The following is a 24,205-nucleotide window of genomic DNA, read 5'->3' on the forward strand; positions in this document are numbered from 1 at the left end:
AGTTCTTTGCAATGTTGACTCTTGCCCAGTGGCATCTAGATAGAAGCCAACCAACTCATTTCATGCAGGGTATAGAACAGCCACAGAGAGCTGTGAAGCTGCTACTTTTCCTCAAATCTAATTCCAGTATGGTAGGGCATACTAATAAAAAATAATCTAATAATGGAACCAGTATGGTGTAGAAACCAGAGTAACTACTTCAGCTAACTAAACATAATTCCTGTCCTAAACCAGCATCCCAATGTGTTATTTCAGCTACTACCCATCTCTTTCAGCGTACTTTGCACTGATTAAAAGGGAGCAATCAAATTTCTACAAGAGCAGCAGAGATGAATTGAAGGAACAGCAAAGTGGAATTGTGGAACAGGAGAGGTCAGCTGGGGAAAATACTCCAAAATCAGCCCAATTTTAAATTCACTCATGAAAGAAGCAGTAGCATGAAGTTACTGTTTGATAGCAGTACTGTTCGGACGTGCCAGGAAGGCATCAGCTTTTTTTTCTTGAAGTAGTCTAAATGGATTTGATTCACAGATGCTGGGAGTGGCAAAGTGACAGCAAAGGAAGGCAAACACCTACTAATATCTCTAACTAGGTGTTGCAGTTCTGTCATAACAAGATATAAGCCAGGCAGAATGACCTTTCACATTGACAATGTCACAAGATAGTTTCAGTTCAGTGGGAATAAGACAATGTAAATAAACAAAATGCAGCCCATGTCTGATACAATTAAATAAAGATGAAAAAAAGAAACTATAGCTCTACTATATTTTACTGTCAGGTCTTCCAAATCAATCCCATTTTGAATTTCTTTTATCAAGTTAAGCACTGATGATGGACAGAGGGAGAGTGAATATGAAAAAGGGAAGAATTTAGGAAGGGTAGCAGGGACATACTGCATATTTCCAGGACATTTATGTAATGCAACAAAATTATTACACCACTAAGTTGCAATTAAAATACACCCTTCTCAGTGAAAAGATTAAAACTTGCCTCCACAGCTTTGATTATACCTTCAGATTTACTAGATTTTCTTTCTAAAACCCTAGGTAGCCCTTAAAAAAATTGCAAAACTAACTAAATCTACTATTCATGTTTCCTGAAGCAATAAATAAATATTCATCTGTTGAATTACATGCTATTTTAAGGGGTTTTTTTTGTTTGTGGAGTCCTTTAGTATGTTGATTTCAAATGAAGGAATGATACACAGCAAACAGGAGGAATTTATATAAGCTATAATACTGTGAGACACACTTAAAATTAAAAACAAAACAAAACAAAACAAAACCAGAAAGAGCCCACCAAAACAAAAAACACCAAGAAAGCAAGCAAGCAAGCAATATGAAAACCTCAAGCCATATTTGATCCTAAATTCAGGAAATCCTTTAAAGTATGGGGAGCTTATACAACTACCTCAGCAGAATTCTAGGCTGGGCCACAGAACCCACGGCTTCATGCCATCAAACCTAATCTTTGTTTGAGATCTGAAATATTCTCTCTAACAGTTTTCAGTCACATTGCAAAACTGTGAGAGTAAGATAAAAGGCAGATTCTCCCCGCCTCTCTTACACTAACCCCAGGGACTAGAAACATCAGGACTTGATTTAACCAAACACACAATGAGCCAGAAAAATGATGAGTGATACTAGGACTTGACTGACACACAGAAGACTTCATCTGATTCACAATTTTCCAACACAATCATTGGATCACCTCAGACCCTTGAGCAGACCCTGCCCAAATTAGATCACCAGCAAAAAAGCATCCCCTCGCTGGCCAAAACGACAGCAAAGTCAGAAGAGTCTCTGTCAGTCAAAATGCTTCCTCACTGGGGAAAAGCACACACATTACCAAATAAACAGCAACTTCACAGCTTCAAACAGACAACATTTTCAAGAAGCTAAGCCCCTGGGACCTTCTCCCTGTAAGGCAATTTATCCTTCCAGAGCTACTACTGACAAAAAAGCCTCCAGATCTTCCTTCTTAGTCAGCTGAACTCCGCTGTGTCTCTCTTCCAACAAATTTACTGTCTCAGTCTGTACCACATAAAGGCTGGACCAAGCTAAATCTGCTGGCTCCCAAACAGGCTTCTTAAGACTCTAGCAAATCAAGAGTAGGATATTTGTTTCTAAACCTCCAAAGGAGGATTAGGCAGGAAAATTATAATCCTAACCAGCCTCCCACCTGCCCTTCATGCTTAGTGGAGGAGATATGTATTTTAATATCTGGAAGTTATTAGCAGATGAACCTCTTTGTCCAAGGTAGGATATCAGAGATTACAGTTGCTAGGTCCCTTGTTTCTTCGCTGCATAGGAAAAAAGTTTTCTTTCTGTAAAACGAGAGAGTGGATATAATTGTTTGTTTTAGTTCCAGTGACATTGTTCCCTTCCTTCGTGATTCTTTTTTTGTCAGTACCGTCTCCCAATAATTGAATCTGACCTGAGGAAGAACTAGAGCAGTTGGGCTACCTTTTGAAAATTTCTCCATCTCCCTCTATTTCGGTGCCCCAAACAAAAAATCAGGTCAGCAAGGGACTCTTTCACATATGCTGTCCGACCTGCTTTGATCATAAACTCTTTGCATTTTATATGATGTTTACATGTAAGTCCTACTGTAATGACATCAGAGCCTCCAAATACAATTTTAGCACAAATTAAAGCGGTAATGTTCAGAGAACCGTTCACCTTTACACTGTAGGAGTTTCGGCAGTGCTGTTGTTACTTTTGAGGGGGAATTGTGCAGGCTTCTTGTCAACTGGTTTAGGTTGCCTAAATGAAGCCGAGTTGCTCTTACCATCTCCAGCTGCTGATGACTGCATGTACCACTTTCTCTACATTTGCTTCAGTCCATCGGCCAAGAGCAAAACAATCTTCCTTCGGTGCACCTCCTACAAACAGGGTATGGGAAGAAAAAACCCCCCATAAAACACAAAAGACAAAAAATAAAATCACTCGCAGCATCTTTAAATGTAATAGTAACAGTCTCTTGGTGCCATCATCAGCCATGGCATTTCATTCACACAGAACACTTGTGGGCACATCACATATGCTTTTCCATTCAATGTATTTTTAAATGTTTCCCAGGCAACTGTTTCAATACAATATGCCTCCTTGGCAACCTGGTACCCACAAATGCCATGCCAGTCTCCCTAGTCCTCTTTTTAGGTCTTCCCATCCTTGCGTATAAATGTCACAAGGCTTGATTTTCTATATCCAGCCACACAGGTACTGCTCTGTCCTAATACTTGAAAAGGGAGGGCTGAATTGGACAGATAAGCTGTGCACTGGACTCTGCACATGAACAAGTTCAGGCTCTGGTAAGCTACTAGAGAAGGCAGGTTTTGAAGGCAATGACTCTTCATTGAAAAGACTATGTCACCTACAACTAAAATTAGGGAGAGCCTAGAAAACTGTCTTCACTCAACTGACTTTCTCTGGAAACGGCAGTGAGCCTGCACTTCTCAAATTGAAACTGCATGTCATCTTTATTCTCCTGACTATGCTAAAGGAAATCTTACACAGCTTTCATAATTCTGTGGCTTGAATTGTAATACAGCATGTTGATTAAAATAGTCAGACTTTCCCATTTCACTACAGACAGTGATTAGCACGATACCGAGTGAGCCAGTGTGATTGAGTTACTCTTTCCAGTGCTACATTTGTTGACACTAGGCTGTAGCAGAGATACGCTGTAAAGTCCATTTGCTGCAGAAGCTTTCACTGATGCTCTGCTACACATACCTCCATCTCCTGTGGTATCTTTGGGGACGTTTTCCTTTATGAGATTTAGAAGAATGGACACGCTGATCCTTGAGTAAAGTCACAGGCTATTTAACAAGGGCAAAATATTATCAACAAATACTCCTAAACCAAGCACTGATTAGATAAAATAATTAAAATGGAATGTTTCCATTTTCTAGCAAGACACAATTTATTCTGAGCATTTTTATCTGATACAGGAGCTATCACTGCAGACGACGGAACCAAAGGTATTTCACAAGGACTAAAATAATCTGTGAGCATTAGTCGCCATAAAAAAAAAAGTTTTAATAAAACCTGCATATGCTTTAGCCTCAAAGTGGTACATTAAAAAAAAATAATAGCTCATGCATGCAGTTACATCAGGCTCCAAGAGAAACCTAGCAGAAACTGTGGCATCTCCTCTTCATTGATTACTCCATAACAACAGCTGAAAATTACAATTTTTCCAGGCTATAAAATGCCTAGCACTCCAAATTCTACCCCGGCAGCAAAAATCTCCTGTCTGTGAGTTGTTGTATCTGTAATAGAGACCCTGCATTACCAGGCTTTCTAATTCTTCCCAAACGCAGAAGCTCTCATTCAATGTTGCAGCTGTTGGGTAGGAAATCAGAAATAGCAGAAGGCGGATTAGTTGATAATGTACCAGTTCTTCCCCAGCAAATGCTGGCACCTGCGTTTTACGCTCTCCTCTTTCCCTCAGCCCAGGAAAAGATCACTTGGTTGGTTTGGCAGGCAATTTATAGGCTTTACTGATCGTGGAATTGCAGAAGGATAAGAATTTGTTATAATAGCCCCTTCTTCCCGAAAGCAAAAGTTAAAACCGAGGCCCACTTTACAGCAAGAATCGGGGACCTTGTAAGTAAAGATTAAGCATGTGCAGCGTGATGAGACTCTACAGGGAATAACTACATGTGCTGGCACTCCGTTTACAAGGAAATCCCTGAAGATAATCTGTGGAAGCACTCTAGCTTCCAAAAGCTCAAATCCCTTGACCACTGGCTCAAATCCAGTCAAGGCTGACGATGATAAAGGCTACTCTTTGCATTTCTACAAGAACTTTTTTCTAAGATCACAGAACACTCTAATCATTAAATTATGCAGGACCCAAAGTCAAGCCAGAAGCAATAGGATTTCCATGTCAGTGGAGAAAACAGTAGATACGATCTCGTACAACATGGCAGAACCAAGAACAAGTCCATTCTACACTTAACCTTCATGCTATAAGTACATTATTATTTCTGGAAAGATGCAGATGAAAAATACTACGTACACATAATGGACAAAGATTTCTAGAAAGCTACTTTCAAATCTACAGGTAGTTACAGAAGCAGAATGAAAACATTCATGCCTGCCTTCATAGGTTATGATGGGTACACATCAAACAGATAACCATGAAAAAAAAAAATCTTACAGCATCAAGCTTTCAATTAAATCCACAAAATACAAAAACACCTACAAGCTACAGATGTTAGGTTCTTCCCTTTTGCTTTTTACAATCAGCAATAATAATTTTCACTATTCTTTTTATTATATTTCATTTGTGGCCCTTACTGCACAATAAACATTTTTTATGTTCACCCATAATAAAGCTTTTGCAAATGCTGTAATGCATGACTCACAGTACTAACAGTACCACACAGCAACACCTTCAGCATGAAAAACAGACTACACTTCTGATTGCTGTTTCAGAAGAAAACATCTCTAAGAAAATAAATCTGTTTGGTACAGTGCATGATTTTGGAGCAGAGGATTGTCAAATTAGTATCCAAGTCATAAGACACATAAAACACTAACCCAAACAGCACAGGAGTAAAAGAAGAAACCCTGTGGCATAAACAATCATAAACGTAGATACACTTAGAAATGTGTAGAGGCCTGCAGACATTAGCTCAATCCTATTTCACTGCCCCTCAGATTTTTTTAAAGCAAGATTTCTATATTGTTTGCTGCCGCCAAGTGGCGATAATCAGTGTTGTGTTTTATAATTCAGAGCAGTCATTAAGGCTGGCAAGTAAAAAAACTGAAATAAAATACTTCTTGGTTTGTCTTCTTTAGTTAGCATCAGCAGTTGTGAAATCAAATTTCTACTCCTCCTCTGTCATCTCATTTTCAATGACTTACATGGCTGATCCCCTCTTTCAGTCTACACTTTTGCTTTATTTACCTACACTTCCTCTTGCTATTCTTTGCTCCGTGTCTGCTGCCATCATCGCCTCAGCAGGCCTAAAATCTTCAGATTTAAATTTGCCCCTTGCCTCTGTTCAGCTTACCTTGTTGCACCTGGAACTTTTCGGAGAATGCCCTTCCTGCCAAAGAGGGGAAGGAGGACCTATTTCCTGGAATCTCACTTCATCTCACTGGGAAGCACAAAAGTGAAAGGCAGAACATTGTAACTGTACCGGTATTTCTTAGGTACTGCAGTAGCTGTAACAAATATTAATACAGGAAAATGTTAGTCTGCGTGACAGTGACTGGCTTTTCCATTGCCATTTCCTTCTTCCTGAATTTCATTCTCATTTTAGTCTGCCTATCACATAGCAGAAATACTAGCACTCTAGCATGACTATCGTTTATTATTTTTATTTTTCAGCTGGGCTATCTACTGTAGAAACTTAAACAGTTCCCATTAGTAAGCAAATACTTTACACTTCTGAGATTTTTATCCTCACTCGTACACAAAAAGGAAACCTGTTAACACTCTTTTAATGTTAAAAGCGCTCTTACTTAGAGTAAAAGACATTACCTTGCTACAGAAACACAAAGTACCTGAGTTAACACGGGAAAGCTGTTAAGACTGAGCCTCCCAGACTCTAACTGAATCGCCTTCAGCGTGGAACACAGCTGGAAGTGGCTGTCCGGCTGTACCTGCCACTTCTCAGGTTAAATCCACCAATCTATTTCAAATGTGAGTCTATAAACTCTGATATCTGAATGCCATTTTCCTGCTTCAGATCTGTTCAAGCCATGTAGAAATTCAGGTCAATTGTTATTTAATACATTTTTGGTGGTCTGTGCGCTCAACACAATAATTCACAGGCATTGCTTTTAATAGTGCTGTAGTTAATACCGATACCTCCTTTTTAGTCTAAAGAGTCCAAGGATGAAACAGTCCATAAGACATTCAGTGCTGCCTAAATGAAGTTATGGAAAATGAATGTGAACTTGGATTCATCTTTTACCAATAATAAATTGGTTTTATGAAAATAAGCGCTCTGTACCCACTCTCCCTCAGAAACACCTGGTACCAAACAGATTTCCTTATGCAGTTATTCTCATATCTATTATAGAGAATTTAATCAGCAGAGTTACTTTCTGATCCTTTTATCTACAGTTGGAGAATTATGAAGAGTCTGTCATCATTTCTCTATTACATCTGTTTGTGAAAAGGCTGAACCCTGATTAGTGTCTCTACCCATTTCAAAAACTACCAGTGATGGCTCCTCTCTAACAAGTGCTTTATTTTGTCACCCAGCAACATTCCTGCCAAAAGACAAACTGCATCATTTCAAACAGATTCTCTCCAGAAAGAGAAATTAGATCAGAGATGCACTCCTAATCTACTTAACTATTTGGATTAAGAGTCTTTGGCTTCAGCCTTATACCGCAGTAAACATCCAGGGTATCAGTACAGAAATCAGTTGAACGATGAAGAACAGAGCGGAGCCCACCACCATTTTGCCCAACTTGACCAAAGCCCACAACATTCCGCCTTCACCGCCTGGCCCACTCTGAGAACCACCCAAAAAACCGCCCTGGCCGCTCCACATCCAAGCCCCACGCACCCCAAACCTGGACAAATACATAAAGTTTAAGGAGTAAAGGTAATATGAAAAGGTTGGCTTTCGAGGCAGACGAGCACCTAGCAGCTGTGAGGTACTACAGGCCCCGCCGAGCTCAGCGCAGGGCTGACTGCGGCCGAGGGGCTAATGAAGGGCGGGCTTCGCCTCAGGAAAAAGGGCGGGCTTCGCCTTTGGTAAAAGGGCGGGCTTCGCCTCGGGCCGCGGCCGCTGGCCGCCCGCTGCTCCCCTCCCGTGCCGCTCGGTCAGGGCGGCTCCGAGGGCGGAGGAAGAGGAGGATGAGGAGGCGGAGGAGGAGCCGGCAGCTCTGAGGCGGCGCCGCCTCTCGCGGGGCTGTGGGAGGAGGAGGCCGGCCCGCGCCTCAGCCATGTCTGAGGAAGGAGCCGCCAAGCTGCGCCTCAAGCCCAGGAAGGCGCCGGCAGCCTGCAGCCGGGAGCCCAGCCCCGGCCGGGAGCCCCCCCGGCGGCGCCAGTGAGTCCGGGCCGGGTGGGGGAACGGCTCCCGCGGAGGGGCCGGCAGCGGCGCCGCCTCAGCCGCCCTGAGCCCCCGGCCGGGCCCGGGCGGCCGCGGCGGTGCCGGGTCGCTGCGGCCCGACGGGGCGCGGCCGAGGAGGCGCAGCCGGGCCCTCCCTCGCCCCCCGCGCCGGGAGGGTGCAGCGGGGTCTTCAGGCACACCCGCGGCCTGAAGCGTTTCGCAGCCGCGCCTGGAGCGTAGTGCCTTTAAAAAATGGAGAAGCCAACTGTAAAGTAAGGTGCACCGGGCCCTGCGCCTTCTGCGCACGATCTTTGGCACCGAATAGCACCGGCGGGGAGGGGGCCCATGGGAAATGTTAACGTGTGAAAACGAAGGTGGGGTTTTTTTTTCTTCAGAATAAGGCTCACAGTAGACCAGAAATAATTCCTGTTTTTTCCAACCCTCGAGGGAGGATTGAAGAAAGGCGGGGTGAAGAGGCAGCGAGGGGTTGGGTTCGTGTCGGATGCCCAGGCGTGCGCTCAGCTCTGCTCCTTTCAAAAACAGGCTTCAGAGGGCTGATTGCTCCGGTTTCTCAGGGCTTGTAAGACTTGTCCCTTGTTTCTTCGCAGCACAGCGTCATTCCTGGACAGTAATCCAAGAAAATGCACCAGTAAGAAGAGGGAATGCTGAAAACCATTTTCTGACCTTAATAATCCATCCTTCTCTCGAAATTGTCTTTATAATTACTAGTACAGAAACCTTCTACTGCTTACTTTATAGTGAAACCTTCCACATGCCTTCCTAGGATGAGTTAGATCTACTCATTTGGAAAGTTAATCGGGAATTTCAAATGGCAGTGTGAGAATGGCCAAACATAAATGGAAACCAATGCAGTTGCCACTGTGTTCAGCAGGTGTCAAGTTTGGTATTTGAGAAGAAAAAACACTGGCTACACTTAACTGTTTCACTTGGAAGTGAAGACAATAATAAATACCTACATTTGTTACAAGTAGAAAGCAAGGCTTTCAGACATTCTTTTTAAAAACTGGGTAATTTTCTTGATAGCTCTATGAGTTATGTAAGCCATGGTAAGCTGTAAAAATTACAGTCCAAATAATGTCTCAGTGTTCCAAAAACATTTTGCTGTAGGCTAGATGGAAGTTCCCTTGGTAAACAACTATAAACAGCTAAATCTTTATTCCTCCACAGGCCATCTTGCCTCTCAAACTCCAAAATCTATATTTGCATACTTGTGCCTACTGACAAATGCTTTTTATGTGCCTCTTTGTGGTCTGACAGGGCAAAGTTGTCAAATATCCTTGGTTTAATACATATAGTGCTACTCGATCAAAAGAAAATAGGTGAGAAGGGAGCTTTATGTTGCACAAATTCAGAAGTTACACGCATTTTCAATAATAAAATCCCTGCCTTGTGCTTAGCCATTAACAAAAGGAAAGGGGTGACCACACGTAGCCACTGAATTGGGCTGAAAGAGGCTGATGCACCGTCAGCTGCCAGAAGTCAATTTTAAAACTTACGCTTTGATAAATCCTAGTTAAGGATAGCTACGTTTTTTGAAACATCAACACTACAGAAGGATAAAGAGGCAAACTAATAGCACTGCAGAGTATTTTCTTTCCTATCTCCCACTTAAACTATTGGACTGTGTCTGTCTTTACAGGACATTAAGTGACAGATGTTCCTGGTTTGAAAAAGAAGACTTAAAGGAGTGTGAAAAAACATGGATTCTGTTACTGAAAGGCATCAGTGAAGACATAGAATGTGCATACTGGCAATCCGTGCCCAGTTTTCCAGAGTTCTGTGGAAAGGTAGCGTGCTCTATTCTTGTTTGCATCTTGTGTCCTGCTAACAGTAGTGACAGCCTGATGTTAACAGGGAAACAATCTGAAATAGCTTTGAAATAGATGGTTTTCAGCAAGGACAACTGAAGGGGCTTTTTTTTTTTTTTTTTTTTTTTTTTTTCAGTATGGCAAATTCTTTACAGCATTTTGCTGGGAAGAGGTAACTAGAATCTCCCTAACAGAATAAAGCTGGAAAAGGCAAACTAACAGGTTCGTCACACAGACACAGCCATTACAGCGCTCTGATACATTAGGCAGTTATCAGAACACACAAGCCACAATCCTTCTAAAGTTAATTTTTTCTTCATGAACAGCAGCAGGTGGTTGTTTTCATCCTTAGTCTCTATGGAACATATTAAAAGAGTACCTTATTGTATCAATTTAGAAATGTTCAAGGAAGACACACATAAACTCCAGGAAGTCCTTGATTGCTTTACAAGTGCTGGAGACGGATGTAAAGAGAATGTTCTCTTTTTCAATGTAGTTTAGCCTTCTCCCTGTTTGTAATATGTTCAGCCTTGGTTTTATGTAGTGATTGAACTGCATTTGTTTGAAGACATTATGTGTGTGTGTGTGTTACAGAGTTCCAAGGAAGAGAGTCTACAGAAACAAGAAGTCTTTACAATTGGAATGAAAGACTTTCAGTGGGTATCGTTCCCATCTTTTTGCAAAGAACAATGTCTAAAATCAAAGAATCTTAGCGTGCACCAGCTAACAGAGAGCCCGATGGACCATTTACAGAAAGGACAGGACCAAGCAGATAAATTGAAAAGTTTACTTTCTACAGCTGAAAAAACATGCTGTGTAGCTATTACAGATCAAGCCAAAAATATGGTTGGGGAAGACACAGAAGTTATCTCAAACCCAGAGGTAAGTCCCAAATCGTATCAACTCACTCAACCCAGCTCTACGCACATCTCGGCATTGTTGCAAAGCTCTGCAGAAGCTTTTAGCTTTCAACGGCAGTGCAGAGGGACTGTACAGAACAGCTGGGAAAACAGAAAAGAAAATGATAGGGAAGAGCTTCAAATACAAACACATGAAGGGATTATTTCATTTGGTGAGGCTGGATACGTGCCTGCAGAAGAGCAGCCGCCTCTTGCGAGCGTACCTGGAACTGAAAGCTGCAAGAAGATGGAAAATCCAAGTGAAGCATCTTCAACTCTTGAGAGCTGTCCAATGTGTCAGATGGATTTCAGCAGAACGTAAGTCTTTTCTTTAACAACTTCACAGTATACAAAACCTAAAATGGTTCTGGATGCATTCTCTATATACAAAATAATGAAAGTTATATACATATATATGTATATATACTATATACAAAATGATGAAAAGAAAACTTCTAGTGTAAGGTGCCATGTTAACTATCAAAATTACCTACTTTTCCTTCAGTTTAGAGGTTTGTGATTACTAGATTACTAGTACTGCTTCGAGAGAAAGCAACATTTGAGCTCTTTGGTAAACATTGCTACTATATGCAGAATTAGCATTTTTAAGTACTTGAGGATGAAAAGACCTTTTTGTGAAATTTCTATCATAATCCAAACACCATTCCAGCGCAGCATTCTTGATAGTTAAAATCCAACTTTAGAGCTAAAACAATTAATCTCATACCTGTCCCTTTCTCTTCAAGATCAAGACTGTTACAGTGACACTGCTACTTGTACAGCAAGTACCTGGGCACCTTGAGCTGAGCAACTGTGCTCTTCGTTTTAGAGATCATTTTCAAGGTCTGGGCAAGATGGGAGGAAGCGGATTTTTCTTATGCAAGCTCTGATTAGCACAGCTAAATGATACTTCAGTCCTCTGTTGCTGTCGGGCTACTTTTATGAAAGAAAAAAGTCCTCCCGCCCATCAACTGATTATCTACTCTGCAGTAAGAGTTATGGTGTCTCTTGAAATTACACCATTTAATAGGATTTAGGCTGTCAGAGTTGCTGAAAACGTGCTTTTCAACAGGTGCACTAACACTGCAAGGTGTACTGGCTGCAACTTTGTTTTCTTTTGGAGGCTGAACAAGGAGACCAAAGGATGGCTTCATTAATAAATGGTGGTCATTACAGCAAGAGATGTAGGCAAAGACTGAACATACTTCAGGTCTTTGTATTTGGTTCCATGCAAGTGGTAACTCTGTGCTGATCAGGATTAGTTTCAATGCTTACAGAAGCAGTTTCACACACACAAAAAATCATTGTAATATGGGCAGGGGGGAGGCTCCCATCACCACCACAGAAGTAGCTCTCTGAAAAAGGAAACCGAAGGCAGACGTGAGACAGCATCCTTCCCCTACAGGAATCTCGTTTCCTGTATCCCCAAGCTGGAGGTGGATGTGGAATACAGTAAGGGTTTTTGAGGCTCATGTTTCTGAGGATGGCATTGCTGTCCTGAGCAGACGGGGTGGGAGTGCTCTCTGCTAGTAAATGCCCTTGTCTGGCTGCCGAGCAGCTGGAGGTCTGGAGTCTGTTGCATATCTCAGGGCTTCTGAGGAATTACTTACCCCTTAAGCTACGAGAACACTTCCGTGATTCTGCTTAGGAAATGAGAGAGTGAAAGGTGAAGAATGGCTTAAATCAAAGGGGTTGGCTTGTGTTTCTCACTGAACAAGTTCTCTGTATTTGCAGACTGTCACAGCTGGATATTGACGGGCACCTTGCGAGGTGCTTGTCTGAAAGTGCAGATGACGTCGTGTGGTAAATCAGAAGAATGAAGAGCGAAGGAACGAGGCCAAGGATGAACCTTTCTCCGAGGAAAAGGAACGACGTGTCAGGGAAGCACACCCTTGTCTCAAACTTGCTTAAGGATCACAACCCAGTAACTCAACGGAAGGTCAAGTGCCACCTGCCTGTTCAGGATCATTTTGCTTTAAATCCTCTCCAGTGCCTGTGAAGTAGTTCTAGTTCTGAAAATGGTGCTACAGGACGTCCCAGAGACCCCCAGGGAAATCCGTCTTGGCCCTCCTGCAACCTGGGTACTTCTGAAAAGACGTCCTGCTGTAAATCCCCGATGTTCTGTCTGATGCACCACAGTTGTTCAAAATCTCTAAGTGTAGAAGAAAGCAGCTGAATAAAAGTTAACTATTAAACTTATCCAAAGATTTACTGACCTTTTTTTTCCCTTCTCTAACCAGGTAATCTGTGAAAATAAGCTTGATTAAAAAGCCATTCAAACTTAGATATTAAAATAATGAAAAATGCTAAGTGAGGATTTATATGATTGAACAGTTAATTCTGTGAATATATGTTAAAAGGAAACACCATCCAGACCAAATAAAAGGTGTGGGCTATTTTTTTTTTTTATCTTTCTGAAGGAACACAGCTAAATTCATCGCCTTACTTCTTAGGTTTCTAAGTCAGTATCCACTTGATTAACATGACTAGTTTAAACTAATTAGGCTCCAGAAAGAACACTTCTGCCAGTTTCACAAGACTGAAATGCAAAGCAAGATTTAATATAGGCACTCAGCCCAAACAGCTGCTTTTTGTATCGGTTTCCCCACTCCCCCCCTCGAAACCATCCCTGTTTGAGACTAAAGAACACCTGAGCACTGGCCGTGGCTGGAAGGTACACCCAAGACTCATCTACTTGGGTAACTTCAGAGTAGCCAGTAAACGTTTTGTAAACCTGAGAAAAGCAGCCTTTTGGGCAAATGACGATAAGTGCCATTTAGTGACAGTTCAGCACCCAGGGGCAGGGCTGAGCCTGCTGGCCCTTTCCCCCAGGGGCCGGCCCGGGGCTCCCAGCACAGCCGCAGGGCTCTGGGCCAGAGCAGGAGCTGAGCCCCCCCCTGCCCACGGCCCAGAGCAGCACAGCCCCCGCAGCAAACCGGGACACGCTGGAGCTGCCTCTGCCCTGGGCCTCGCCACCACACACAGAGAATAAACACAGACTACGGTGTCAAAATGCAGGAAGAATCCTATAGATTTAATTTACAGTGGGGTCTCTTTAAAAAGTGCAAGTTGGACATAGCTCAGTTTACTGATAAATAATAACAGTCTATTAACTTTTTCATTAAAGTCTTTAATAGATGTGCAAGAATATAAATGATCTTAGCTGTTATGGATTAGTATACCATCTTCTGCACAATTAAAACTGGTCAGCAAAGATCCCAACTAATTAATTATACAAAACTACAAGAACATATTTACTGTTTTACAATCATTAAATTAGCTAGAATTTTCATTTACTATTTCAAATAAGACAACTATATATCATTACCAGATCCATTTGTAATATATTAGGATTTTTTTTTTCCAAACCACACATTTAATTACATCCTTCATTTTCTTTTATTTATAAAACAAGTACTTTATATAAAAAATTTCCCCTTCATCATGAACAGAACATTATTCAAACACTTGCACATGAGCAACCAAACTTGTATCCAGCAAACTATTTGGCAACACAGCAACATTGTAAATGCCTGTAAATTTTTAAATAAAATCAAATAGTCTTTACAATGTTTGTTTAGCAAATGTGTCTTTCTGTTCTTCCTTCCCTCCCTCCCAAAATGTTCTGAAACCTAGAAAAAAAGGTTAAAAAAAACCCCAACCCACATTTCTAATATTTCCATTTTTAAGTCCTATGCCCTGGCATGTCAAAGGACAGCTTAATCTGTCATACTTCCATTCATGAGCTGCCTGCAGTCACTCTGATAACTATTGATTACTTATTACCAGGGGAGTTGAAAACACTGAAAGAAAAATTATTCAGGGTAGATAAAGTAATTGCCAGGGAGAAGGGGGAAAGAAAAAAAAAAAAAGAAGAGAGGGAGTAGTTAAAAAGTCAGATTATATTTAAAAGGTAAATGTTTCTTTAGTAGATAAAGTATCTAAAGTCCAGGCATTTGAGGCAAATACTTCTGACTGGTTAAATGAATTTAGTGCTGATTAAAACACATTTTGCTTAATATGAAAAGCTACAGTCCAACAGAGAGAAACCCGCAACTGAAACCTGAACGGGATTAATACAACTAAATAACCACAGGTCTGCATAATTGTGGCTAATGAGGGGATACAAAATGTAATTGTTAATCAATGATTAATTGAAAATTTTAAACAATGTTTTGGCAGTCTCGTCCTAGCACCTCATGACTTGGATGTGAATCCGAAAGATGTCATGTTCAGCACCTAATGCAATGCTGTACCCTGAGAAAACCATATGTTCATGTAAAGACAGTGGAAGTGTTTGCAATTTATCCTGCATTTTACACCAGACTAGGTGAGATGTCACGGCACAGGATTTCTCTTTTTTTTTTTTGCCTTCCCACATAATTTATTTTTTTTTCTTCCTATCTCTACAGCCCACAAAAGAGAGTCAAACCAAGAAGAAACGCTGTCTCTGCTGTTGGTTCTGACAGGGGCAGGTAGATCTCCACAGCAGCTGAAGTTTCAGACAGCAACACACACCTCCTGACCTCCCATGCAGCGACAGGAGCTTTGCCAAGGATCATTAACCTTTTGGATGCAATATACACTCTCCCTGCCCCCAGTTCCCACGAGAAGGGGTTTGATCCTTATCTTTTACTTTATCCAGTTTCTTAGGTATTATTTTTTCTTCCACTTAAAAAAATTTACTACTTTGATGCAAATCATTTTACCAGAACATCCCATTCTCTTATGTAGAATGATTAGTTATTAATATACACTGAGTAATTGTAAGCAGACAGTTTATCATAAGTAGGAGGTGTGCTTTATCAGGAAAGTGTAATTTATATTATGGTTATTCTAGATTTACTATTTAAACTTTAAGGCTATGCTTTATTATGCTTCTGCTCTATTTCTGAATATTTGTATTGTTGACAAAAATACTTTTCAAAAATCTAATATACAACACAACATCACTGTAGGTGTAGGCACTGCTTAAGTATTTTCAGAAATCTTGTGTGCAAATTTAGTTTTCTTCAATCTATACATTTGGTAAATTTGGGGTTTAAGACAACAGCTTTTGAAATTGATACTGTAAATTCTAATTTGGAATTAATATTGCTGAGTCACTCTGCATTTCAAATTCGATAAAGATGCAAATGAACATTAGGCTGCAGCTGTGAACAGTATGTTTCATACATAAATGGTTACTTAATATTAACAAGCAGAACTTACCAGGTTTAAGAATGTTCCAAATATGTAATAATTCTTCAATGCAGTTTATCCATTTAGGCACTTAAATCTTGTACCCAAATTTATGTTTTGATTGCTAATAAAACACAACTCCTTTTAAATATATCTGAGACGTTTAGACAGGTACCACTTGTGAAAAAAGGCATCAAAAATAAGCTTCAACACCACCGTTAATATATTTTATTCTTCAGGATGTTACACTGTGATATTCTTCAATTGGTAGCTCATTGCATCGAATGTTTGTAGAAAGGGTGTGGATCTCAGTTTTTCAGAATGTCCTTTTCCAGGGATGCAATGAACTTTTCAATCCTTCATGAAACAGGCACAAAATGCAAATTCCTTCATTACTGAAGCCAGTTGTGTCAGTGCCCAGAATTTAAGAATCACTAAGTGGCAGAAGACACCCACCAAAATCGTTATTCTCTTCTTTGATTTTCAGCAGCAATTTTTTTTTTTTTTTTTAATTTTTTTTAAAAATCATTGGTCTCCATCCAAAATCTTACAGTTCCCCAGCCTCGCATGCATATACTGTAGTTAAGGATAAATTTAAAGGTCATTCACACTGTCCACAACGAAGATGTCATTCCTTCATACTGTTTCTTCTGTTGACAGCAACAGTGGATTAATATATTCAAATCCTTCAAATTCTGACTGATCTATTCGCTTTATTATATCTCTGAAAAACAAATAAAAGCATTCACTTAGTTTTATCAATAGTATTATCAAATAGTATTATTTATCAAAAGTATTTATGCAAATACTATTTTGTTGCTGTACTTTTTCTTCAAATAACAACAAAATTCCTTACAGAAATGTATGTCTATGAAGATGTACAGAAGCAACAATAAATGGGACAAAAAATAAGTCTCTGAACATACAAATACTTCACACTGTGTCTTATGCCAATACCTAAAGCAGCATGACTGGAAATTCTGAAATATCTGATAAAGTTTCTTCGGTCCTTCCGGTTTGGTGACATGCATACTCACAGGGCCCCAAGAGCAGCAGAACTGAGTGGTTTATAATACCAATTTATAAATAAGAAACAGCTATTTGCTGCCAGCAAGGGCTGCTAATGTTATATGCAAGATAAATACTGTGGAGGAGTTAAGCACAAAGCTAGTACTTTTTAAAAAATATATATTGTATGCACAGGAAATGCAAGGGAAGGCTTATAAATTGATGTATGTAAGAGACAGAATTTTTTTTTTAAGATCTGATGTTTATAAAACTTCCCACTGTAGGTGCCCATGCACTTGGTATTTCTCATTTTGTTGTTTAGAACCTGTAAAGCAGGAACAGGCCTTGCAGTGCTTTGTTGGCACACAGACACTGAAGTGCTGCACACGTGGGTTTCCCGTCCACTATTTGCTTCAGCTATGCTGGACTCTTGAGAAAGAGGGAAAAGGTTGTGAACTGGGGATCTAAGACAGAGGTAATGCTTTTACAAAATTCCAGCCTGAGCACGTAGGCACCCCGATACCCACCACAAAAGCTCCAAACACGTAATTACTTGAGGATAAACACTTGCTACCCAAGAATGCAGCAAGAGAAAGGCCCTGCAACAGTGAATTTATTGCCACTGGGGTAGACTCAATGGATTGCTAGTTACAGTGTTCAGTTTTATCATCACAAATTCAATCAATGTAACATTTACTTCTAAAAAATTTAAAAAAATTCCCTGACCAACTAGCTAATCCTGGGGGTTGACTGAGGATTAGCAGGCACTTTATGAAAGACTGAAGAAAAGACAGTACTGTTTCAAAGTGGCTTATCTTTGCTGCGTAACAAAGAGGGAAAACTAACAGAAGCACATCGGCTGGAATGTGACAATTTTGTGCCATTAATTATTAAAGCTTTTGCACAGCACACAACAGCCTCTGCTTGCCAACACGGGATCCCACTACATCCAGGGCTGCAGCCAGTATCTAAGAAAGCAGAACTCAGGAATCCAGTATTAAAATCCCACTTCCAAAAGCAACGCTTTAGAATCAGCTTTATTAAACACTTGATTAGACCCAAACATTCACTCTAGAACACCATCAATCCGGAGGCTCACAGGGGAGTTAGGAACTGTGAAGAATGCAAAGTGCTGGAAATGGAAGAAATCAGTTTTCTTCAAACATGAAACCAATAAACAGGACAAGAGGCTGAAAAGAATCAGTCTTTAGCAAAGGGCATGTAGCTGGATAAGGAAAATTTAACACAAGTAAATTAAATACACTGGAAAACTAGAAATGTATAATGAGCAAGCAAATCTTTGCTGTTCTCTCGCAATAAAGCTCACCTAAAAATCCCAGCTGCACATATATTCAGGATTCTGAGTTGAGATTTTTAATAAACCCCATATTCCCTTTGTTTCATTTTATTTCTGATCCAAATGCCAAACCAGCAGCAGAAAGTTCCGTTGAAATTGATAGAACAGCATAAACATTTCAAAAGAAAACATGTACTACTATACTCTTTAATGAGAAACAGTATTTTAAAGTTCATTAAAAGGTGCATTGTAAGCGCCATCTGGCAACAGCATCGCACACTCAAGACTTGAAAGTCACACACCCTGAGAAAAAAAATAAGAACGGCCACTCCCTCAGAGTGTGGCATTCCTCAGCACTGAAATACCAGGGTTCTCAGGGGTGGCATCTGGCCCGTCCTCTGCCCTTAGCTCCGACAATACATTTATCATCAGACATATGCTAAGTGCTTCGTAACTAAATGAAGTCAATAAGACTGGTTTTTTCTCTCTCCAATATTCTCCCGCATCATATAGAGCTTCCTCTTGTTTATCCAACGGAAGTTCAAGTTCCAGTTTTACATTTTTACACTTCAGTGAACCGTTAAAACTGCGTAAAATTGCTCTCAAAGAGTTTGAGCAAGCCAAGTCTCCCATCTAACCACCAAAACTATAGCCTGTTGTCTTATATGTCACCTTGGATCTGAGGAACTTCTGTCTTCGTGTGCAGCAATCACTCTTCAGCCTTTCAATTCCTTCAGCAATACAGATTTTTTCCTTCTGCATTTTTTTTCCCATAGGACATTTCAATAATAGCTTTTAGACAGATTTTTCCTGCTATCTCAAGCTTATTCTGAGGCCCAAGGAGCTGTGCCTGAACTGTTTCTCCTGAGTAGGGAAACACAAGCTGCCTGGGTCAGGAATCAAATTTCCATCTCCTTTCAGAGCCAAGCACACACTCCACAGCAGATCAATACTTCATTCTGAACTTTTTGGGAACACTAGGCAGTCTTCTAATATGTAAGTTACACGGGATATGTAGGATACAAAGAACTTCGAATTTACTTTAACTTAACTATGATCTAATGCCAAATACAGAGTCTCAGTCATTTTCAAATAATTTATTAATTCATTTCTTAATATGCAACTGTATTTGGGGAAAAAGAAAAACATACTCATCGTCTGGGGTTAGCTGCACAGGTTCGCTGGTGAACTGCGTATCAAAGTTATCCAAACCATAATCGTCTGTGATCTGAGGCTGAAATGGAGGGGTTGCTTGCTTCTTTTCCAGCTAAGAAAAAAATATAATGGGAGAGGGGAAAAATTAGAATATTGAATATTTACAAAGAATATGTAAGAACAGCAATATACATTGGCTCTAGAGTACGGGCACAGAAAAGTCACCATAGTGGATTTTAATATTGGTGGAAGATACAAATACCATCTGACTAACTCTTAGACCAGTAGATTTTGACACTAAACGGTACACGCTCATCCTATGTATCATACTGCTATGTTTTAAATACAAAAACCTTCAAAAATTGTCAGGAATTAATAAAATTTTAAGACTAGAGAAAAAAAAAGGTTTGCCAAGTCTCTTACCCCATGTGTTAAGAAGAAGCCCTGTTGCTACGTACATCTGGCTCAACAGTTTTTAAACCAAGAACATGCTCCAGAAGCTTCCCATTCAGGCCCAGATGCTTTCAGAGACTAGAACTCATTTTTCCCTTCTATAAACTCTTCCAAAGTTGCCTCTTGTAAAGGCAGCCTCTTAGACTACATCAAATCAACATAACCAGCCTTATTTCTTAATGTTAACTCCAGCACAGTAATCAATATTTACATCCCAATCAATTGCTGGCCACATGGGCAAGCAATCATTCAGCACAAGTAGGGGTTAATCTCCAAAACAGCTGAAAGAGCCCAGAATTTTATTCTGCAATTCAAATTTAACCATGACTACATTGACACACAATGCTTTCTGCCACAGGAACTGGAAACCTGTATTTATCTTCCTCAGCCGGGACAGTCAAAACATGGGAAAATGTTTGGACTCATATAATGCTGTTGTAGTCCTGAAGAACCTTTTCTCATTTGCCGTACCAGTAGCATGTTCAACAGTGTCCACAGGTTTCTGGTTAAGGTAAATCCCTGCACCCTCCAAAGTTAGAGTTATTTGAGTGATACAGGAACTGATGACAGATTTAATGTTGTTATTTGTTTAAATCTCTACCCACAGCAGTTCCAAAAAAAAAAAGGTGCAAGAAGAATCCCACCTTTTTAAGCTTGTTTTCAAACAGTCATAGTTCCAGGGCCAGCAGAAAAATCCCTGATACAACTTTTAATTTGTGGAAGCCTGAGCAACCAATCCAGCCGATATACTGGAAACCAGTCTATCAAAACCAGTCCATAATCCCATTTTGCAGTTTCACATGGCCAGTTAAATTCTCACCAGCTAATCCCTTTTTTACCACAGGTGACAAGTCATACTCCTGTTTTCTACATGTTACATCCATCATATTGCTGAGTCTCCCAGATGAAATATCACAGAATACGAAGTGTCTAAGTTACAAACCAAGGGAGATCTTGCAGAATTGACTATTATTCAAATGCATTTATGCTCATTTTCCCTGACGTTACTAATTGTACACTACTCACTTTTGTGAACAGAATCCTCTTCATCGTGTCTTTGAATTTCACGCTGCACCCTAATATAAATACTGCCTAACAAACCACAGAAAACTTCTGCTTCAGAAAGAGTGAAGGGGAAAAAAAAAAAAATCTCAAGTGCAACATATTACTTCAATTAACGCTTAAACTCATTGGTTGCAAATCAGCATTAGCTGCCTCTCTCCTACCCATACAGTCTGGGGAACGTTCAAACTATTCTGTTAAACACTACACAGCCCATACAACAGCCCAGTGACAGCTACTGCTCAATTCTTTCATACAGGCAATCGAGCAAGTTCAAAGCATTATATTCTGGAAAATCAATAATAGGTAAACAATACCACTTAGCACCAAAGACAGGAACTTAAATAATAAAACCAGTGTGAACTGAAGCACACAGATGACATGCAATGAGAACAGCTAATTATTCAAACACTTCTTAGTCTAACTAGAAATTCACAGCATTTCGAAGAGGTGGTGTTGCTTAACATCATGTGGGTTTAGTTGTTTGTTCTACAAACATCTTTTATGCGAAGATGTCTGACCAAATACTAACATCCATAGTTGTCAGTATGCCTTTTACTAAAAGTATGTAATTCAGACACGGAATATCAGAAAGATAACAAGGAATGCATTAATGCTAGAGAAGAATTATGCAGGAAAAATCATAACATTTTTGAAAGTGTAAGCTGTACCTCTGCATTTCTAATGCCTCACTAATTAGAAATAGTAAGAAACCCAAAACTGTCTGTGTGCTGCAGTAAGCAATGACAGAAAACCAGCAGAACTAAACCCAATTAATAGTATCTTTCATTCCAAACACAACACCCTCACAGCTACACATTAATGAGAAGTGTGGCAAGTTTTTATAGGCAAACTGGCCACGAAGAAATCTTATTAGCTCAACAAGTAAAGAACCCTTGTATTCACTAAGCATTAAAGAAGAAAATGGCATGCACTTAAGTCTAAAATCAGCTCACAAATTGATACTAAAAGTTCACATAACCATAGAATATCTCAAGTCAGAAGGGACCCATAAGGGTCAAGTCCAAAATTCACAGAACCACAGACTGGTTTGGGCTGGAAGGGACCTTAAAGCTCATACAGTCCCATCCCCCTGCCATGGGCAGGGACACCTTCCACCAGCCCAGGTTGCCCAAAGCCCCCCAGGTTGCCCACAGCCCCGTCCTCAGGGGCTCAGTGTGGGTGCCCCAGGCTCAGGAGGCTGCAGGGATGAACAGGTTGCTCCTGGACAAGCTCAAACACAAACAAGAAGCCTGCTATTTTCAGAGCGGAGCTTTCAATCTACATTCTTTGCTTCATTAGTTCTTTGAATTACAAAACACTAGGGATTTACGTACAGTACAGTCAGGAATCTGTTTCCCCCATTTAGCATTAGTGAATTAAACATTAATTAGAAGAACAAAGGAAAACAAAGTAAATAAAACCCAGGATTCTAATACTGAAAGTGTGCCTGTTACAATCATACATCTTTTTTTGTTCAGTGAGTCACTTAAGCAGAAATTACAGGACCTTAAACGGCATCAGCATCTCACAGTTACAGGCTCTGGAAAGAATCTCCAAGAGCAGTAGCAGAACAGAGGCACAAAACTTCTCACGTGGATCCCCTTGCCACAGAGCAGGTATGCTGGGGCAGAATTGAAGGTGGCAGAGCAAAGAGAAGGAGGGATAGCTGTAAATCCTGGGTAACAATCACTTGGAGGCGTCTGTGAATGCACAGCATGACCTCTGACAGGCCATGTTCCTGTCCCTGCTGGAGGGAATCCTTTGGTCAGATCATTAAGGGACAAAGATCAGTTTACTCTTCTCCCCACACTCCCACAAAAAAAAAAAAAAAAAAATCAGCAGTGTGGCTTAAAGAAATGAACACAGAATCTTACACAGAATACTCGTGTAATGGAGTTTACACTGTACTATTAACAACACTCAAAACTTCCAGATAGGCCATAGACTATTTTACAAATATATTACCTCTACAAAAACAAAAGCTTAGCTTTCACTGGTAACACCGCAACAGACTACATAATCACTAAGCTTAATATCTTCAACTTGAAGATCCTTATTCAATTCCTTGAAAATTCTGTATAAAAATCCAACCTAGTGCAAAATTGTGTTTTATGTACAGCCAGAGCAGATGTTTTCAGGAGAGGGAGGCTAAGCTTCCAAATTATCTTGTGCAACTCATTCACCACTAATAATTTTCCTTTTGGTAATGATACCAACAGGCATCAATCGATTAAAGAATAAATTGCTAATTATTTCAGAACAAAGTTTTGCTTCAGTGAATTCTTCCTGCCTTCTCTGAATCGTGGCGATGTTTTAATTTTTTAATCATAGGAAGTATAATCCACCGAATTCCCCTTGTTAAGGAATTTATCACCACAGAGGTTTGCACTTGAGAACTGTAGTTAAAATAACGTTATAGATTTTTCTGACTTATTTTTGAGCTGTATGTCTATATGATATCAACACTCATCCTACAGGGCACAGAATTGAGCACTGTAGAATCAGAAGGAAGTTAGTTATCTGTGTGAGAAGCACTGCAGGCCAGGAGCATTTGGAACCATTTGTACCTTCCTCTGAAGCTTCTGGTATTGGCTTTGATAGAGACAGGCTACCAGACCTGATCATGACACCATCTGATCTGCTACGGCCTACGTGGTACAGACAGTTTGGGTTAGCCTGGCTGGCCACTGGAGGTCACCGCTCCTCTAGAGAAACACCAGATAGAAAATCAACACTCAAAACTCCCTTTGGAAGAGACCTAATGACACTAACGGAAAAATCAAAAATCACCACTTGTTTTTGTGCAACACAACCTCAGTGATACCAGTATTAAATGGCAAAGCAACAAGCCTGTTTTAATACATGGGCTTGTACAGAGATTGAAATCCCTTATTAAGATTTCAGTTTCCATTTAAAACTTAAAGTACATTAATCAGGCTACTAGCCAACCACTACCTGCCTTTTGCCAGAATAGCAGCAGATAATCCTCTCTTCGTGTTTCACCATCTTTTGAAACGCTAGATAGCATTCAGTACCAGTTGTAACTCTTAATTTTTTTGAAGCATCGCTTGGTATCTGCTCATGCAAAAGCAAAGCCCAACTTGCTGTTAATGTTAATGACTCTGAAGTTGCCAGTAAGGCAAGATCCATGCGAAAGAAACAGTAGCACTGCAGCTCGCACTGTGTCTGCATTATCTTCCACTGATTGAAGCCAAACGATCTCATCAGCCACGCTGTACCCAAGGTTGTCTTCTGAGATTTAAGCGATTCTCACTGTTTAGGTTTCCAC

At 40.3% G+C, this 24,205-nt stretch overlaps 2 protein-coding genes across 2 annotated transcripts in view; one reads left to right on the plus strand and one right to left on the minus strand.

Annotated features, from left to right (window-relative positions):
* Window positions 1-7,825: 7,825 nt before the first annotated feature.
* Window positions 7,826-16,233, plus strand: FAAP20 (FA core complex associated protein 20). The gene is made up of 4 exons (XM_074924606.1): window positions 7,826-8,026; window positions 9,690-9,837; window positions 10,453-11,075; window positions 12,492-16,233. The coding sequence occupies exons 1-4, from the start codon at window positions 7,923-7,925 to the stop codon at window positions 12,562-12,564; spliced, it is 948 nt and encodes a 315-aa protein (XP_074780707.1). The 5' UTR covers window positions 7,826-7,922; the 3' UTR covers window positions 12,565-16,233.
* Window positions 16,234-16,376: 143 nt separating this feature from the next.
* The window catches only part of PRKCZ (protein kinase C zeta), a 66,607-nt gene continuing 58,778 nt past the window's right edge, over window positions 16,377-24,205 (minus strand). The window contains exons 18-19 of the mRNA XM_074924605.1: window positions 19,395-19,510; window positions 16,377-16,662 (exon numbers count right to left, since the gene is read on the minus strand). Of these exons, the coding sequence (XP_074780706.1) occupies window positions 16,575-16,662; window positions 19,395-19,510 (204 nt within the window). The 3' untranslated portion in view covers window positions 16,377-16,574. The remainder of the gene's footprint in view (window positions 16,663-19,394; window positions 19,511-24,205) is intronic.

This window comes from Athene noctua, chromosome 22 (genome assembly GCF_965140245.1).
Source record: "Athene noctua chromosome 22, bAthNoc1.hap1.1, whole genome shotgun sequence".
Taxonomy (NCBI): domain Eukaryota; kingdom Metazoa; phylum Chordata; class Aves; order Strigiformes; family Strigidae; genus Athene; species Athene noctua.

What these genes read in the sequence shown, in the direction of transcription:
- FAAP20 (XM_074924606.1), top strand. Translation starts at nt 7,923, where the DNA reads ATGTCTGAGGAAGGAGCCGCCAAGCTGCGCCTCAAGCCCAGGAAGGCG. An exon ending in GAGCCCCCCCGGCGGCGCCA is followed by an intron (nt 8,027 to 9,689) that starts GTGAGTCCGGGC and finishes CTGTCTTTACAG; the next exon opens with GACATTAAGTGACAGATGTT. An exon ending in TTCCAGAGTTCTGTGGAAAG is followed by an intron (nt 9,838 to 10,452) that starts GTAGCGTGCTCT and finishes TGTGTGTTACAG; the next exon opens with AGTTCCAAGGAAGAGAGTCT.